This window comes from Canis lupus, chromosome 2, assembly GCF_048164855.1.
Source record: "Canis lupus baileyi chromosome 2, mCanLup2.hap1, whole genome shotgun sequence".
Lineage (NCBI taxonomy): Eukaryota > Metazoa > Chordata > Mammalia > Carnivora > Canidae > Canis > Canis lupus.
This window is the reverse complement of record NC_132839.1, coordinates 42,481,722-42,500,069: the sequence shown is the minus strand read 5'-3', so window position 1 is coordinate 42,500,069 and position 18,348 is coordinate 42,481,722. Positions and strand designations below refer to the sequence as shown.

The following is an 18,348-nucleotide window of genomic DNA, read 5'->3' as shown; positions in this document are numbered from 1 at the left end:
TAAGCAGACTCCTTGCTGACCTGCTGAACAGAGAGCCAGACACGGGACTTGATTCCAGGACCCCAAGATCATGACCTGACCTGAAGGCAGATGTTTAACTGAGCCATCCAGGCGCCCCGTTAGCGAGTTATTTAAAAGTCTATTTCCATTATTTTGTATACACAGAGATAAATCCTGCTTCTTAGGGCATGACTCAGCATCTCGTAACACATAAAGATTGGATGTCCTGATTTTTCATTGGTTCATACTCCTATATGCCTATTTTGCCTATACTACGTGGAATTCTACTTACTCTGCTTGTTTGGATTATATTCTAAATGGCATGTGCATTTTAACTGCTTTTTAACAGAATCTAGATTTAACTGAATAGACCTTTTATATCACTTAATTCAGATAGTAACTAGAAGCAGTTATTTCTGTGCATTCTTAGAGCATACATGGGTTGAAAGTGTTTCTTGCTATAAATTTTCCCTAAAATAAATGATCTGTCACAGGCATTTTAGAAATGTTATTTTTGGGATCCCTGGGTGGCGCAGCGGTTTGGCGCCTGCCTTTGGCCCAGGGCGCGATCCTGGAGACCCGGGATCGAATCCCACATCGGGCTCCCGGTGCATGGAGCCTGCTTCTCCCTCTGCCTGTGTCTCTGCCTCTCCCTCTCTGTGACTATCATAAATAAATAAAAATTAAAAAAAAAAAAGAAATGTTATTTTTGTGGGGAAGAGTCAGATAATATATTAGCACATTTCAACAATGGTGCCATTTTGGTTTAGTAGTTTGGAAAAAATAGTTTAAACTCATAATTATTACCCAAACATAGTCTTTATGAATGAAAAGATCAAGCAGTTAAAATTCCCAGAGAAATTTAGGAAAAAAAATCAAAAGTTATCAGTATGATTTCTAATCTATATTTTTCAAGATATGTTTCTTAGAACTGTGTGAGAAGGATTTTTCTATATTTGGTAAACCTTGCGTTAAACAAAACTAAACAGGTTTCTTCACTGTAGAACTTAAGGGAGCCTTTAAAATGCTAATCTATTTTGTGAATCATTAAACTTAGTATATAACATATGGCTACACAAAGTGATTTTGTAATAGAACCCTTATTTTTTTTCTTCGTGGAAAAGCATCTTTCATAATTAGTATCATGTAAAAGATTTTGAGAAATCTTGCTTCTGATCTTAAGATGATACATAGAAAAGTTTTTGAATAATGAAAACTTCCATAAATGAAATTAAAATTGAGGTTTAAAAAAAGACAAGCAAGACAATTAGGCTTGTGCTGTAGTAATAGCAGATCTGGTCAGTGAGACCAGCCCTTCCACTGAAGACACCTAGAAATGCTAGGCAAAATATTTTAAAAATCTGCTTGAAAGCTTTTGAGAAACTAACAAGAGAATGAAGGATTTCTGGCTCAAGATGCAGGCAATAATTGAGACAGAGCCTCAAAGAGGGTGGGCCCAGTATCTATGACTGCTTTTCCTCAGGTGGAGTTTGCCACTTCCACGGTAGAGTATGATAGCCGCAGGGGCCTAGGGGGATGGAGAGGGGAAGTTAAGGGGAGGGTCCAGTGTGCTCCTTTCACTGTGTGTCGAGCCCCTAGAAGGCTGAACCATAACGGTAGAATGAATCAGAGGTTAATAGCCCCTTGCAGTAGTTACATCCAATATTTGCACCATCCGCCTTCTTGAAATTAGTGTGTGCTCATCCACACTTAGAGGACAGAATAAACATTTCTAGTATCTGTGTTCTTTTGTATTTAAAAAAATGTTCTTTGTGTACAAAAAACCTGAAAATTGTCCACATATGCTGGGCCAAAAAAAAAAGTATCAACAGATTTCAGAGAATTTAATCATGGAGATAAGCTCTCTGGAGACAAAATATTTCAGCTAGCAATTAATATCCAAAGGTACTTGTTTAAAATAAATTTTTAATACATATTCTGTATAATAACGTGTATTATTTTTTTTTGTCAGTCTAGGTTTAGGAATTAGGAATTTGTCATGAGCCACTTATGGATAGTTTCACTTAACCTTTACTGATACTGTAATTTTCAAAGGCATAATATTTTTTATAGATGAGCCCTCCATTGGTCTTACTCTTATTTTAATTTTTATTGAGTCTTCTTGCCAAAAGATAGGATGTTTCAGGCCCATCTAATCGTGAAAGCAGAAAGATCTTTGGGGTTTTTAAGCATTGAGCAAACTGAGGGTAGGAAAGACATGTAAGTAGGAAACCAAAGGAAGCCTAACCATTAAAGAAAGATTGATTTGCTTGTGTAAAATTAGGACACTTTGTTCATCAGAAGCACTATGAAGAGAATGAAAAGGCAGACAGAGTAGAAAAATGTAGACTATAAACAGAAGGCTTTTTATGAAGAATATGTACAGATCATCATGAAAAAGAAAATCTGATTTTTGAAAATGTGCATTAGAACATAGATACTTCACAGAAGAAGTTATCAGTAAACATGTGACAAGATGCTCAATTTCAGTAACCAAGGAAAAGCAAAATTAAAACCACAGAAAGCATTATACACCTATCAGAATGGTTAAAGCAGAACAGGCATAATACCAAGGGTTGATATGCCTATGGGAACATCCAAACTCTCATTCACTGATGATGGTAATTCAAATTGGTGTAGCCATTTTGACATTATCCATTAAAGTTGTATATATATGTATTCTGCAACCCACCATTTTTATTCATCTTTACATACTGTAGAGAAATGCATGTGTGTACCATGAGTACCAAGAGTTATGTAAAGGAATGTGCCTGGCATTATTTGTTGTAGCCAATGTCTAGAAATAATCCAAATTTCTGTCAACAATGAAATAAGTGAAAATTTATTATATAAAGGAATACTATACTGCAACAAAAAGGAAGAAACTACAGCATTAATTAACAGAGTGGCTGAATTTCACCAAATTATGATGAATGAAAGACAGTGGATGCCTATATGATTCTATTGAACTAAATAAAGCTTGAAAAACAGGTGAATAAAATTATAGTGTTAAGGATGCATGTGTAGATAGGTGATAAAAAGATAAAGAAAAGTCATTGTAGTAGTCATGGTACTGGTTATTTTGGGACAATAGGAATGTTTTGGAGGGTCTGTTGTTAGAGACTTTCAGGGTTTTGGCAGTATTCTTTTTCCTTGTCTAATGGTTATATGGATATTCACTTTATGCTAAATCCTTGATCTTTTAAATTTTTGTTTCTGTGCAGTTTTGTATCATGTGCTACATTAATATGAGGTTTTAAATAAATAGATTTGATTTTATAAAGGAATTATAAGCCACAAATGTGGAGGCATTTTTAAAATTATAAGAGAATGTAATGTACATTATATAGGTGTTAGACTATTAATTCCGAAATCTAGAGAGAAAAATACACACACAATATTCACACTCACAAAAAGACATAGCAGTCTTTGGGCAAAGACTTGATTCTTTGGGCATTATTGTCTGCATGTGGCAGCCAGGTGTACAGCCCCATCTTGACATCATGAAACAAGACCGTATAAGAAGACTGGCTGACAAAAGCCTAGGATGGCAGAGTAGAAAGCTAAAAAGCTCTGGGTCCTCCACATTTAGCTGCTAAAGCTGCTGAGTTTGCAACCACTTTTCCCCAGTCGTCTTATAAAAGATAAAAGATTTTCTCATTCTTTACAGGAAATGTAAGATAAAATACAAGCCATAGGTAGAGGAATATTTAATAAGTAGATGGGTTTTTAATGTACCAAGTGTACACTTCAAAAAAGAAACCCAACAAATATTTTAAAAAGTGAAAGGGTGTACCAGGAGATTTTTTTTTTTTTAATGGCAAAAAAACCCACAGCTCACTAATTGGCAACTATTACCACTTTCTGTTGTGTCATGGAGAGCCGATAAAGGTGTGAGGAAACTGATAATCTTCTGTATGCTTATGGCATTGTATATTAGGAACAATCTTTCTGAAAAGATTTTGGCAAGATGTTTCAGTAGTCATAAAAATGTTTGTGCCTCTGAGCCCACCAATCTCATTCCTGAGTATCTCTCCTAAAAAACTAGAATATGCAAAGGTTCACTGCAGCTTTATTTATAGTAGTGAATAATAGGAAGAAACCTATTCAACAGTATGAAAATTATGCAAACAAAAATTTTCAACTGAATTCCTTTTTAGTTATGATTTGAAAGTATGCAAAAAATATGCATATGGAAAATAAAAAGGAGGGGAAACGCAAACTGATTATCCATAGTTCTGTTGGGATGGTGGAAATAGTTTTCCCTCTCTTTTTCTAGTTCTTAAACTTTCTATACTGATACGGTACTTCCACAGGCATAACATTTTTATTTTAGTAAATTAGAGCATTCATTTGTTTTTCCTTGAAACATGGTCATTTTTTGTTTCCTTGAAACATGACTATTTTCAATCTGTCATTGTCCAAGTAAAACCTGCCAGTTTTATACATGCTGTAAGTTGTATACATCTTCCATAGTGGCAATCTGATAAGGCATATTAGATAAATTTCTCTGTTGAAAGTTGACATTTAATACTTAGATAATACTGTAGTTCAGATGACTTTGGGAACTCCTTTTAACTTTGGGCCTGTGTTTAAAGATCAAGCATAAAATAAAGTTTCCAATATCCAGCAACTTCACTTTTTAAAAACATGCTGAGAAAGAATAAAATACACTGGACTAGAAATAGAAGGACTCAAGAAGCTCTTAAAATTGTCTAGGGGTGAGTGAAAGTAATATATAAGGGCTTGCATTGTAGCAGAGGCAGTATCAGCTAAAGAGAGATAGAAGAAATGAAAAACATTATAAAGTAACAAAGCTAGAGCTCTATGGAAGTCGGATGGGAGTGACAGGGGTGGCAGGGGTGTAAAACAGGTTGTTTGAGGGGCAGACCCAGTGGCGCAGCGGTTTAGCACTGCCTGTAGCCCGGAGTGTGATCCTGGGGACCCAGGATCGGTCTCATGTCAGGCTCCCTGAATGGAGCCTGCTTCTCCCTCTGCCTGTGTCTCTGCCTCTCTCTCTGTCTCTGTGTGTCTCATGAATAAATAAATAAAATATTTTTTAAAAAATAAAAAAAATAAAACAGGTTGTTTGAGATGACGGGTGTATCTGTGGGGAAAAGACACCAGATGAGATGGTTGCATGTGGACTAGAAATTAGGAGAGACACAGATTTAAGACTCATATTGAGGCAATGGTTAAAGCCAGGGGGGTGCATGGAGTTTCTGAAGGAGGAGAAACTCTTTGGGGCTGCGCACACGGTATAGATTGAGAGGGTGAATACATTACTCAGGAAGAGATGCATAGGATTTCATGAGCATTGTCTGCTGTGGATTATAACACATGCAGAACCCATGTTGTCTGTCATACAAGAATTTCCACTGAATCAAGTAAATGTATCAGCTATAATTTTAAAAACCATGGTTTTTTTCATTAGAAACTCATTGATTTCATACACAAAAGATAATTGTTCAGACTTTTAAAATGTACTTTTTAAATATATTGAATAATCAGCTGAAAGTTTGTCACATTTTATGAAAACTTGTCAAATATAACAAAATCAATTCTTGAACCTTGCTTTGGACGGATTTTTCAGAATCCTTTGAGATTTTCAAAATCCTTTGCATGTCAGTTCAACTTTTGAATAAGATGCATAGTAATAAAACATTAGTGACATCATTGTCTACAATTTAGCCCTAAAAGAGTAGTATTAAGGACATGGAGAGCTTTCTAGCCACTTGAATACATTATTCCAGGTGATAGAATATTCTGAAATATGAGCCAGACTGATAAAATTGAATGATCTGCCTTAGAGTTGTAGGACCATAAGTGAGATTACCTTTGTTAGGTTTCCGGATGCATCAGTATGCAGTTTGCTCAAGGGCATTTTTATCATGTTTGTGTCAGGGCATAATTTACCTTAAAACCTGAAAATACATTTTAATAATAATCACATTGGGTTTATTCATTTACAGTTAGTACTTAATTCTTAAATGTGTAGGCTATGGCAAGATGAGATACTGAAAGTATATTTCTGTCATAAAAAATGAATGGGAGGGGGCAGCCCTGGTGGCGCAGTGGTTTAGCGCCGCCTGCAGCCCGGGGTGTGATCCTGGAGACCCGGGATCAAGTCCCACGTCGGGCTTCCTGCATGGAGCCTGCTTCTCCCTCTGCCTGTGTCTCTGCCTCTCTCTCGCTTTCTCTGAATGAATAAATAAATAAATCTTTAAAAAAAAAAGTGAATGGGAGGTAAGAAGTATGTATATTAGATAGTATATCACTACACTCCACAATATAACAAATAGTGCATATAAGGTTATCCTCTTTCAGCCTGGCAAGTCACCAGACAGTTACAGCATCCTGTAATAATTACCTGCTGCAGACTCCCAACTTCACACTAAAAAATACCATGCTTTTAGATTCCCTTCACTCTGGGTTACTATGGTATTCTACGTAGCTGAAAAGCATCCTAGACTCCACATGGGAAAGGAGTATTAGAGCTTCTTGATAATGGCATTCTTCTGCATCAACTTTGCATCATCATGTAATGTACTTGAGAAGAAATACTGCCTTACCCTTCAGATTGGAATATAAATGAAGTAAATAAAAATCTTCTAAATGTAATCAAAGAAATTACAAACATATGTTTGTGCCTTATAAGAGAAATATTAATCTGTACTTATTAGTGTTAATCCAACATTTTTTTGGTTTCTATTAAGTCTATCTTTGAAAAATTATTTGATATGCATTTTATATTCAGATGACTTGCCTTAGCAGTTCCCCCTGCCCAACGCGTGGATGAGCTCTACTCCACAGGGGATGGCCTGGTGAAGAGATTGTTTAAAAGCACTGCTTTCTGAAGCTTAACAGAATGCAGGAATTGCTCTCTGAGGTGTGGAAAGGAGATTCAACCCAGATTTAATACATACTGCTTCAAGATAATGGAAGCAGAATGCAGGAAATAGCCTCATAATGTTAACTGAAATACCAGTCCTCACATCAAAAATTAAATCACATAAAAAAAATTAAATCACATAAATGAATTAAAACTGGTAGGTCATTTGGTAAAAATTTCAGAGAAAACAGGAGGAGTTGGGTCAGGTGAGGTTGGGCAAGAGGAAAACTGATTATGTGGAATCCTGACAGTTCGGCAGCTGCCAAAGAGTTGCAGGCCAGTTCCTGATTGTCACACCTCACCACTGTTTGCTTTGTCCTTTGGAAATATACTGGTTAGAATCCATAAAGTTGATTAGATCACATTGTCAAACATCCATTTTTAATTATTCATGTAAATAATATACCCAAATAACATGTTTTTCAAACTCTATATTAGAAGCAGATATATTGAAGCAGCCATTTTCTTCAGCTGATTATCTTCAAGTACTTAATCCCTCTCTTTCTAGTTCTATTTTTTAAATTTTAGGATTCTCCTATTGATCAGTTGCCTCTATTCATTATAATACTGTTCCTAAAAGCGTTTTATAAGCCACCAACTACTATACAGATTGTTTTAAATAATATTTCTGTTCCATTTAAGAAGCTTCCATAGATTTAAAATGTTGTGATACCCCAGTACAAATGCTCTTAAAGTGAAAAATATGTAGTACATAATTGTTTTTTGTCAGTAACTCATTGCAATTCTTTGAGACACATCATTTTACTTCTTGGCATACAGTCTTTTCAGGGTGCATTTCTCCTTTCCCTGTCAGCTTTTTCCTCATTCTGGCTTTCTTCTGAGTCTCAAAATGGTCGAGAATCAAATACTTCCTCAGTTGTATTTGGAGGAATGCAAGAGCCTCCCTCACCATCATGTAACAGCTGCTTTACTTAGGATCCGATTGGACATTCCTGTGTCCAATGTGGGAAGGGAGAATGCCTGTACCGATTGGCTTGGGTTTGTCATCAGTCATAAATTGAAGTGGAGTCCGCTCACTCAAACCACATGACTGCTACACCTGAGGAGGACTAGAAGGACGGCAGCATCCATGAAAATAGGGGTGATCTCCTAGCCCAGCTGACGCCCAGAAGTACTGCAGCTATAGAATATACACGACAACCTATAGACTGTTCTTTTAGAGAAAGTTGAAAACAGGAATTAAGATGATTAAAGTCAGACCACAAATACTTAATGAAGACCTTACTGGCAGCCAAAGAAACAGTGTGGGTAGAGGTAGAGCAATAAGGAAGAAATACTTGGTGAAAATGAAACATTAGAGCTGAGTGCTGAAGAGGCTGCAGTAAAGGAGTTGCCCTGGTAGCTCCTTCAGGCCCAGACTAGGAGGGTTGCCTCTGTTGCCACAGGAATGAAGGAATAGGCCAATCTCAGGCAGTTTCTTATAATATCGCCATTATCTCGGTCCCCAGTAGGAGATGCCCTGGATCTTGTGTCTTAAGTATCTCTCAGTAGCTCCAAGCAGTAAGACTGGAAAGTAGTGGCATAAGTCTTAAGTTTTATGTGTATTTCAGATTGGGTTGCTATTTTTGCTTTTTAAAAAAAATATTCCTAAAGATACATGGTTAGCTACTGAGTTTTGTTACAAAATTTACTTGAAACTAGGACTAGGGAAAACTTGTTTCATATTTGTACCAAAGTGTTTTAATGACTGTTTTCATGTTAATGAATGATACTTCCTTTTTCCAGGGAATGGATTTGTAAACTCAAGAGCTTCTCCAAATTTGATTGGAACTACTGGTGCAAATAGTTTAGGCAAAGTTATGCCTACAAAGTCTCCCCCTCCTCCAGGTGGTGGCAATCTTGGAATGAATAGTCGAAAACCAGATCTTCGAGTTGTCATCCCTCCTACAAGCAAGGGCATGATGCCTCCACTGGTATGTTCAATTTTTCTTCATTTTCATTCTTTAAAATACAGCCAGTCTGTATTTTTCTTTGGAATTTTCTGTACTTCCATAGAATCTAGACCCTTTCTTAATGAGTATTTCTATTTGAAGTCAGCATTTGAAGAGACAGATCCATTTTAAATACACAGAAATCTGATTATGGAGAAACAGGATGTTAATATGCTTAGTGGTTATTTAAAATTAAAGCTAAATGAGGAGAGGTTGTTAGGCTTAATTTTATCAGGCTGGGATCTTAGCTCAGAAATTCCATCACCAAATTGATAAATTAAACCTGACTTAAATATTTTTCTGTCTCTACTTTGCATACTTTCGGTAATCGATTACATATGCTTTTCTGTAGAAGAAACGCTATATTAGTCGTTAGAAAATTCTGCATACCAAAAAAAACCATTGTAGAATAGGGAACAACGCATCAAAACCTGAATGAGTTATTCTCCAAATCATTTTCCTTTGTTTATTCCTTCTCCAGTAACCTTCCCATTTAATTCTATAAAGAATATAGGTCTTCCCCCAAATTCCTTGGCAGTGTATTCATAATTGCAGCTTCATAGGCTTTTGAATCCTGTGTTTATGAAGAAGAGAATATGTTTATCCCTTGAGCTTCTTACAGAAAAAACTTAGATTATGTATGCAAGTTTTAAAACCATTCCTAGTATCACATAGCTTGACTAACATGCAATGTGATATGCCAGGTGTTCTCTCTACAGTGCAGCTGCTAAACCCACTATTTGATTTTTTGCCTAAATGAAAGTTGATGTTATCAGGCTTTAGATAATCTTCGTATGTGTAATGCTTTATAGATTCCCAAACATCTTCATATGCATCGTCGCATTTGATTGTCAATTATACTATAACCTTGGCTAGGTAGAGATGAGGAAACTGAAGGAGAAGTTAATACTTATCCAAGGTAATATAAAAGAGAGCCAGGACCAAAACTTTTTAAGTCAAGAAACAAACAAGTACTTTTTCATTTGGAGTAGAAAGCTGGAAACTGTGTTGCCCCCAGCCTTACAATGAAAACGAGTTGAATAAATGATGAGTTCACAGTTCTCTTTGAGTAGATTATAGTGCTGAGATTTCATGGCATTCAAGTGGCCCAGACTCTAGGGGAGAGACACATACTGCAGGCAGAGGACACATTCGAGCACTAGCTTATCTAGTAAGACCCAGGTAATAAGAGTTAAGCTCAGATGATGGATGAATTGCCAGAGGCCAGCTGTTCACTGGCAGGAGCATAGTGGGAGTCAGTTCTTTTATAGGCTTTTTCTCCACAAACCCCACTGGGTGCTCACAGAAGAGATAGGGAATGTCCTGAAAAAGTCTCTGCTGTGGTATATGGCTGGGAAAGGGGAAGAGCACCCACTACAGTAGGGACAAAATGTTCTCCCTGGACCCTTCTCCCCTTTCTCTCTTGTGGACTAGAAGCCTCAATCTGTAAGGAGATGAACAACAAAAACTGTCACCATTAGGGCATTGGTGATCTCCCATTGTATCTCAAGAAATGGAAAAGGAAAAATATCTAAAGCCATGGTGGAAAAGCAGGAACAATGCCAGAAGCATGACAGGGTGACCAAGGAGCCACAGCTCTGGGCACAGCATCAAGAGGGGAAGGCTTCAGACTGACAGTGGAGCAGTCACTGGGGAAAAAGCAAACAACCTCTGGCAAACTAGCACTTGTTTCCTCCTGGAGGGATTTGAGGCCCATGGTAGATGCACTCAGGGTGACCATTGATTGCAGCAGTGAAGCTGCAGTTCCTAATTTAACTCATACCATGCACTAAAGACCTAGCAATAGGAAAGACCTCTTGGTCTATAGGTCAGTAGAGTTACCCAAACTGTAATATGAAGAGAAAGAAGAGTGAAAATAAAAAGCAGAACAAAGTTTCCAAGAGCTGTGGACTTTTATCAGGTGGTTTAACATATTTGTCATTGGAATTCCAAAAAGAGGAGAGAAGGAGCAGGACAAATACTTGAAGAAATAACAGAAGTAGGATAAATACACATTCAGACTGCTAAAAGCAAAAGACAAGTAAAAATCTTAAAGGCAGCCAGAGGAAAAAAAGAAGAAAGATACGAATTTATACTATACTTCTCTCTAGAAACTGTGCAAGCTACAAACAATGGAGTAACAAAGTGCTGGAATTCAAAACAGACAAACAAAAAAACTTCTCAACCTAGAATTCTATATCCAGCAAAAATGTCTTTCAGAAATGACAGAGAAGGGATCCCTGGGTGGCGCAGCGGTTTGGCGCCTGCCTTTGGCCCAGGGCACGATCCTGGAGACCCGGGATCGAATCCCACATCGGGCTCCCTGTGCATGGAGCCTGCTTCTCCCTCTGCCTGCGTCTCTGCCTCTCTCTCTCTCTCTCTGTGACTATCATAAATAAATAAAAAAAAAAAAAAAAAAAAAAAGAAATGACAGAGAAATAAAACTTTCTCAAGCAAAAAATCTTGAGAGTTTATTGCTGGAAGACCTGTTCTGCAAGAAACACTAGGGGAAATCATTTGGCAGAAGGGCTATGATGCCAGCAAAAACTTGGATCTATACAAACAATCGAAATGAAATAAATGAAAATAAAATAAAGCACAATTCGTTTTCCCCCTACATTTTAGAAGCCTTCTATTTTAGAACAATTTTATATTTATACAAAGATTACAAATATATTATCAGAAAGTTCTGCTAATGCTTCACACCAGTTTCTCGGATTATTAACATCTCACATTAGTATGGTACATAACTTAGAACTAACGGGTCAGTACTGATACATCATTATTCACAGAAGTCCATACTTTATTCAGATTTCTTTCATTTGTAACCACATGTCTTGTTCTGTTCTGGGATCCCATCTAGGACAGCATTACAATTAGTAGCCATGTCTCCTCAGACTCCTTCTCTTGGCTGTGATAGTTTCTGAGACTTTACTTGCTTTAATCATCTAGACAGTTTTGAGAAGTACTGGTCAGGTGTTTTGTATAATATTACTGAATTGGGATTTTATTCTCATGTTTTTCTCATGATTAGACTGGAGTTACGGGTTTTAGGAAAGAAGGCCACAGAAGCAAATTACCAGTTTTATCACACCACACAAAAGATAGATACTGTTGTTATGAGTAATTATTACTGATGTTAACCTTGGTTACCTTGCTGATGTAGTGTTCCATGGGTTTCTCTGCTGCAAAGTTATGCTTCTTCCTTTCTATACTGTCCTCTTTGGAAAGAAGTCCCTCTGCAAGGTCCATACTTAAGGAGTGGGGAGTTAGGTTATCCCTCCTTGAGGGCAGAATATCTATATAAATTATTTGGAGTTCTTCAGCAAAGGTAAAGAAACCTGTTTGCTTTCATTTATCTAATATATTAATACAGAGTTATGGACATTTATATTTGGGGTTATAATACTAAATTCTGTTAATATATAATTCTATCAATACTATTTTATTCTACTGCTCATATTCCGGCGTTAGCCATTGAGGACTATTCAGTTGGTTCCTGTGCCTCTTGCATGCACGTCATCTTTCTGGGGGTTTTTTTGGGAGGAGTAATTGGCGGAGGTTATTTTTAAATTTTTCAGTTACTACGAAATGCCCTAGACTCATCTTACATATTTTCTGCCCTAGTCCTAGAATCAGGCATTTCTCTAAGGAACTGTGGTTCCTTTTTATTGGGAAAGGTATTAGAAACCAGAATCTGAGCATCTTTCTCTTCTTAATTGCTCTAAAAGATTGCTGGCTTTCTAAAGCAAAAATAGTGGGAAGAATTTTGTGCTTATAGCACATGTAAAAATAAAATATGACAATAAAAGGCAGGCAAATTATAAATACAGTGTTGTAAGTCCTTACTCTACACCTAATGTGATATCTATTTGAAGGTGAACTCTAACCTTATGTTATGAGTATGTTATGAAACCTAGTGCAACTACCGAAAACAATTTAAAAAGAGAGGTATAAAGTCAGTAGAGGAGATAAAATGTAATTATAAAAAATGCTCAAAAAGCCCAAGATATAAGAGAAAAAATAAAAACAGATGGTACAAATAAATATAGCTAGCAAGATTGTAGATTTTAATCCAACCATACAAGTAATCACTCTGAATGTGATCTTTTAAGACAGTTAAAAGACAAAATGTCAGATTAAGAAAAGGAAGATCATACTATACAGAAACCCTAGTTTTTAAATATAAAGGCATAGGTTTACAGATACAGAAAACATATAGTGCAAACATTAACCACAAGAAGACTATTGTAGCTATATTAATTTCAAACAGTGTAGACTTCACAGTGAGGAGTTTCATCAAGGATAAAGAAGGACTTCACACAGTCCATTTCCCAAGAAATAAGTATCTTTAATGTATACACACCTAACAGCAGACCTTCAAAACTTATACACCAAAAACCGATGGAACTAAAAGGTAAAATAGAAAATCCACAACCGTAGTTGGAAACTTAAAACACTCTTTTCTCAGTAATTGACAGAACAAGTAGGCAGAAAAATCTGTAAGGATCTAGACAACCTGAGCAATACTCAACCAGCTCGACCTAAGAGACGTTTCTAGAACATCTCACAGCAGCAGAACATAACATTTTTCTTAAGAGCCCTTGGAACATTCACCAAGATAGCACTTTCCTGTGTCACAAAGTAACCCTCAACAAATTTCAAAGAATTGAAATCCTGCAGATTGTATATTCTCTGATCATAATGAAATCCATAACAGAAAGGAAAAATCTTTATATATTGAAAAATTAACACACTTTTAAATAACCCACAAGTCAAAGAGGAAATCTCAGGAGAAATTATAATTAATATATACATATATATTCCGTCAAAAAAAAAAACCTGTCAAAATATGGGGGACCAGCAAAAGTAGTATTGGGAAGGAAACTTACAGCATTAGATGTTTATACTAGAAAAGAGAAAGGTAACAAATCATTAAGCTTTTACTTAAACTCAAGAGAGAAGAGCAAACTTAACCCAGAGTAACCAGAAGAAAAGAAAGAGCAGAAATTAATGAAATTTAAAACAGAAAAACAGAGAAAAGCAATCAAACCACAGCCTAGTGTTTTGATTGCTAAACTTCTAGCCCTGCCGACCAAATTAAAAGAGAAGGCATAGGTTATCAGTATCAAGAATGAAAGAGGTACTGGCAAAAAGATGGGCACATAGATCAATGGACAAAATGGAGAGCCCAGAAAATAGACCAACACAAATATATTCAGTTGTTTATTGACAAATGCAGTAAAGCAATTCAACATCCATATGCAAAAATAAAATGTCAAAATATAACTCCTACAAAAATTATAGACTCAAACATAAAATACAAAAACTCTGAAACTTTTAGAAGAAAACATTGGGAAAAACAATACATCAAAAACATGATTGATAGAGAAAATTTTGATACATTGATGCTTATCAGAATAGTTTCACTGTCAAAAAAGTTTTACTCCGTGAAAGGTCCTTATCCAAAGAATAAAAAGACAACCTACAGATCGGGACTGCTTGCAAATCACATATCCATCCGGGAAAGGACTTGCATCCAGGATGATACAACGATATATCTGTTAGAATGGCTAAGATTTAAAAAATAAAATCAGTGGTGTTGTGATAGCCTTATGTGGTGACAGATGGTAGCTACACTTGTGAGCATAGCATAATGTATAGAGTTGTTGAATTGCTGTGTTGCACACCTGAAACTGATATAACATTATGTGTCAGCTGTACTCAACCAGGGGCGCCTGGGTGGCTCAGTTGGTTAAGCTTCAGACTCTTGATCTCAGCTCAGGTCTTGATCTCAGAGTAGTGAGTTCAAGCCCTGTGTTGGCCTACTTTACAAACAAAACAAAACCCCAAGATACTAAAATGCCAAGTTCTGACAAGGATGCAGAGCAATAAGAACTCTCATATATTCATGCTTGGAAAGCAAAATCATATACCACTTTGGAAAACAGATCATCAGCTTCTTACAAAGTTAAATATATACTTGTTATACAACCTCTCCTAAAGAATTTACCCAAATGAATTTAAAACTGTGCTTATACAGAAATCTGTATTTTTTCATGGTTGCCAAAAACTGAGAGCATCCTAGATGTCCTTCCAACAGATGAATGAATCGATATACACACTGTGGTACATCCAGACAAAGGAATACTGCTCAGCAATAAAAAGGGATGAGCCATTTATTCACAGCAGTACAGATGAATCTTAAATGAATTTTGCTAAGTGAAAGAAACTGGATCTAAAAGACTACATAGCATGCGATTCCATTTATATTTCATTCTGGAAAACGCAAAACAGATCAGTGCTTGCCAGGGATGGAGAGAAGAGTTGACTACAAAGGGAATTTGAGGTGAATTTTTGTGGTGATGGAACTATTCTGTGATCCTGTGTTTTTGGATGTACATACGAGTCTGTGCTTTTGTTAAAAACCCATAAGACTGTACAATACCAAGATTAGTTTTTACTATATGCAATTAAAAATCGACAAGGATTCAAGAGGAACTGAAGATAGAATATAGACCGTGACACGTGAATGTAACTATATCTCAAGTCTGTGACATGATGATATGGAAGAGGATGAGGAAGGAGCTCACAATAACTTTGGAAACGTTCAACTCTAAATAGAGAAAACAAAAAAAAATTGTAGGAAATCATTGCATATCTAACTGAGAAAATAGAAGACCCAAATTATGACAGATTCCTGGGTGGCTCAGTTGATTAAGCATCTGCCTTCCGCTTGGGTCATGATCCCAGGGTCCTGAGACAGAGCCCTGCATCAGGCTCCTGCTCAGCAGGGAATCTGCTTCTCCCCCTCCCCCTGCTTGTGCGTGGACTCTCTCTCTCTCGAATAAATAAATAAAATCTTTAAAAAAAATTATGGGACATTGGATAAGATATCCAACCAGTACTCTTCAAAGTTATTAATGTCATGAAAAATGAGGAAAGATGGAGGGAACTGTCACAGACTAGAAGAGACGAAGGGTACGTGACACGTAAGAGCATGTAGGACACAGGATCTGGTCCTGTAGCAGAAAAAGGACGTTGGTCAAAGACTGGTGAAAGCTAAGTGAGATCCCCTATAGTTTTAGGTACTGCTGTTACTTTGTTAGTTTTGACAATTGTATCATGTTTTTTTGGGGATGTACAACTGGTGGAGTGGTGCTGGAGTGTGGTATGTGACAGTATACTCTCTTTGCAGCTGCTCTCTAAGGGTAAAATTTTTTTAGGATACAAAGTTAAAAATTGATATAGGTATAACAACCCCAAAAGAAAACCATTTAGGCATTCAGGATAGTCATTTGGCTCACCCTTTAGGAATGGGATGTGGAATATCTGCCACTATCTTTCAGAAATACAAACTACAGAAAGTTTCATTTATGGGTCAGAAATATATTGATAAGAATTATTAGTAAACTGAAGACTTTAAGGACAAAACTGCATTTAGGCATTTAGCAGCTGGTCAGGGTTATCTCTGATCTTTGTTTCAGAGATCATGAAGCATCTCTGTAGAAGAGTCAGAATTTGCCATATAAACTATTTTACACCCTTGTCCCTGAGGTTCAAGGGAAAACTACATAGCACGCACCTATTGTATTTCCATGTGTATCTTGTTAGTAGAGACCTGTGAAGGTCTCTGGAACTCAACAACTGAAGAGCCTTTTACCCACATTTGAAATAGCAATTGTAGGCAAGGTGATTGTTTTTCAGAGTAGATAACCAGCCTCCCAATTTTATAGTTTGTGTGCAGATAAACTGGCTTTCAGATTGGGGTTTCCTGTATCATTGATGCTTATAAAAACACCTTCTATAGATTGCCAGTAATGCTATATCATTTAAAACTGTTAATAAATATTTGAGTTCTTGTTTCATAACACTGTGCTAGCTGCAGTCGGAAATAATTCCTGCTGACTGAAGAGCACACATCTAGGAGATAAATAACGGACGTGTTTGACCAGGCAGGCTAGGGATGGGAGGATGAAGTATTCTGAAGGTTTCAGATATAAGCTGGTATGATTAGGAACTCCTTTTAAACATGGGTGCAGGGGCCTGGTGGTGTGCAGGTGAGACCAGCATAGGAGCGAACTAGGCTAGGCTAGGACAGGGGCTTCTTTAAAGCCTGACCTGAGAGGATTTAAAGAATCTTCTGAAATCAACTACCCGTGGCAAGACTATAAAAAATTTATATTTGTATTCGTTGCATATAATCATCTCTTTAGGGTTCCAGGCAACCACTAGTGTCCAAATGACATGTTTTTCTAAAGAAATATTTTATTTTTGAGTACCAACAGTCTTAGTAACTCTCGTATCCCTCTCATATGCTGAGTGCAGTCGGAGGAAGAGGAATTGGAGTTGGTGAGTGTGTGTTTCTGCTTGAAGGGAGTTGCAAAAGATCTAGAAAGTACTAATTCTACTAAATGTATTTATCTAACCAGTGTTCCCTTTGTTACACAGTTTTTCTTGCTGTTAATAAACACTATCCAGGCACTTTCAATAACTGAACTGATCTACTGGCCCTACAAGAGTCCATCTTATTTTTCTACTTATAATTGTATATCTTGACCCATTTTGTTTGTTGGAGGGAACATTGGAACAGAGTTTTTAAAAACAATAGCTGTCAATGATTGCAAGACACTTATGAAAGATTTTTTTTTAAGGCAAGATACAAAATACCTTATATAGTTCCCCAAATTATTAATATATTTTTAGAAAATGACTTCACCCTCAAAGTTCCTCAGATTGTAACACATGGTCTTGTGTTATTTCTCTTTCTTTCAAAAAGATTACATCATTTTTGGTGAGGTCACCTTTTTCAGAGTTGGAATTATTTCATACTGCATGAGACGATCTGAACCATAAGGGGGTTCCCTGTTTGCTAAAAGGAATGTCTGTAATTTAACATACATAAATTTACTTTTTTCTATCAGGACATAACTCTGTTGCTAAAAGTAGCTATTACCTTTTTTCTAAAACAAATAATTTCTATTGGCTTTTCTTCTAGAAAATAAATCTGACTAAAAGTAACTTTGATTTAATCTCTTTTTTGGGAACTAAAGCTCAAAATTCACAGAAATGATCACATAAATTCAAAGTCAGTTGCTAACTAGTGACTCTAAGGGGGAAAAGCTTGAAAATGTTTAGTTCGTAGCATGGACAAGGGTTCAGATTGCATGAGAGCATGGGGGGAAGGCATCTATTGGTTTTGTTTATATTTTATTGCTATATATAAATATATGCATGCTGGTGTGTTTTGCACAGTTTGTGTCTTTTTAGATAAGGTTGTCTGTGCTCTGTCCTTAAAATAAGAGATCATTCTTTAACTTTGTGATCACTCACAGTTTTAGATGTGGTTTTTTATTTAGTAAACTAAAATATACTAGTCTGCCATTAATTGCAGTGTTGGATTATATCATGCAGATTTACACTTTCTTCTGGGGAAATACTTTACTTACTGATACAGTAATGATTAGAAAATGGAAGTTTATAATTCAAGATAAAATAATTCGT

General features: G+C 36.5%; 1 protein-coding gene across 45 annotated transcripts in view; it reads left to right on the top strand.

The window, feature by feature from the left end:
• Positions 1-18,348, top strand: part of MEF2A (myocyte enhancer factor 2A) — a 191,268-nt gene that overhangs the window by 137,667 nt on the left and 35,253 nt on the right. For 28 of the 45 annotated variants that reach the window (XR_012016859.1, XR_012016858.1, XM_072797013.1 and 25 more), the window contains 2 exons: positions 8,639-8,826; positions 17,173-17,196. Coding sequence is in view for 43 of the 45 variants with exons in the window: in XM_072797013.1 (XP_072653114.1) it covers positions 8,639-8,826; positions 17,173-17,196 (212 nt within the window). In the remaining 2 variants the exon portion in view is untranslated. The remainder of the gene's footprint in view (positions 1-8,638; positions 8,827-17,172; positions 17,197-18,348) is intronic. The other 17 variants (XM_072797077.1, XM_072797058.1, XM_072797167.1 and 14 more) reach the window with 3 other exon arrangements.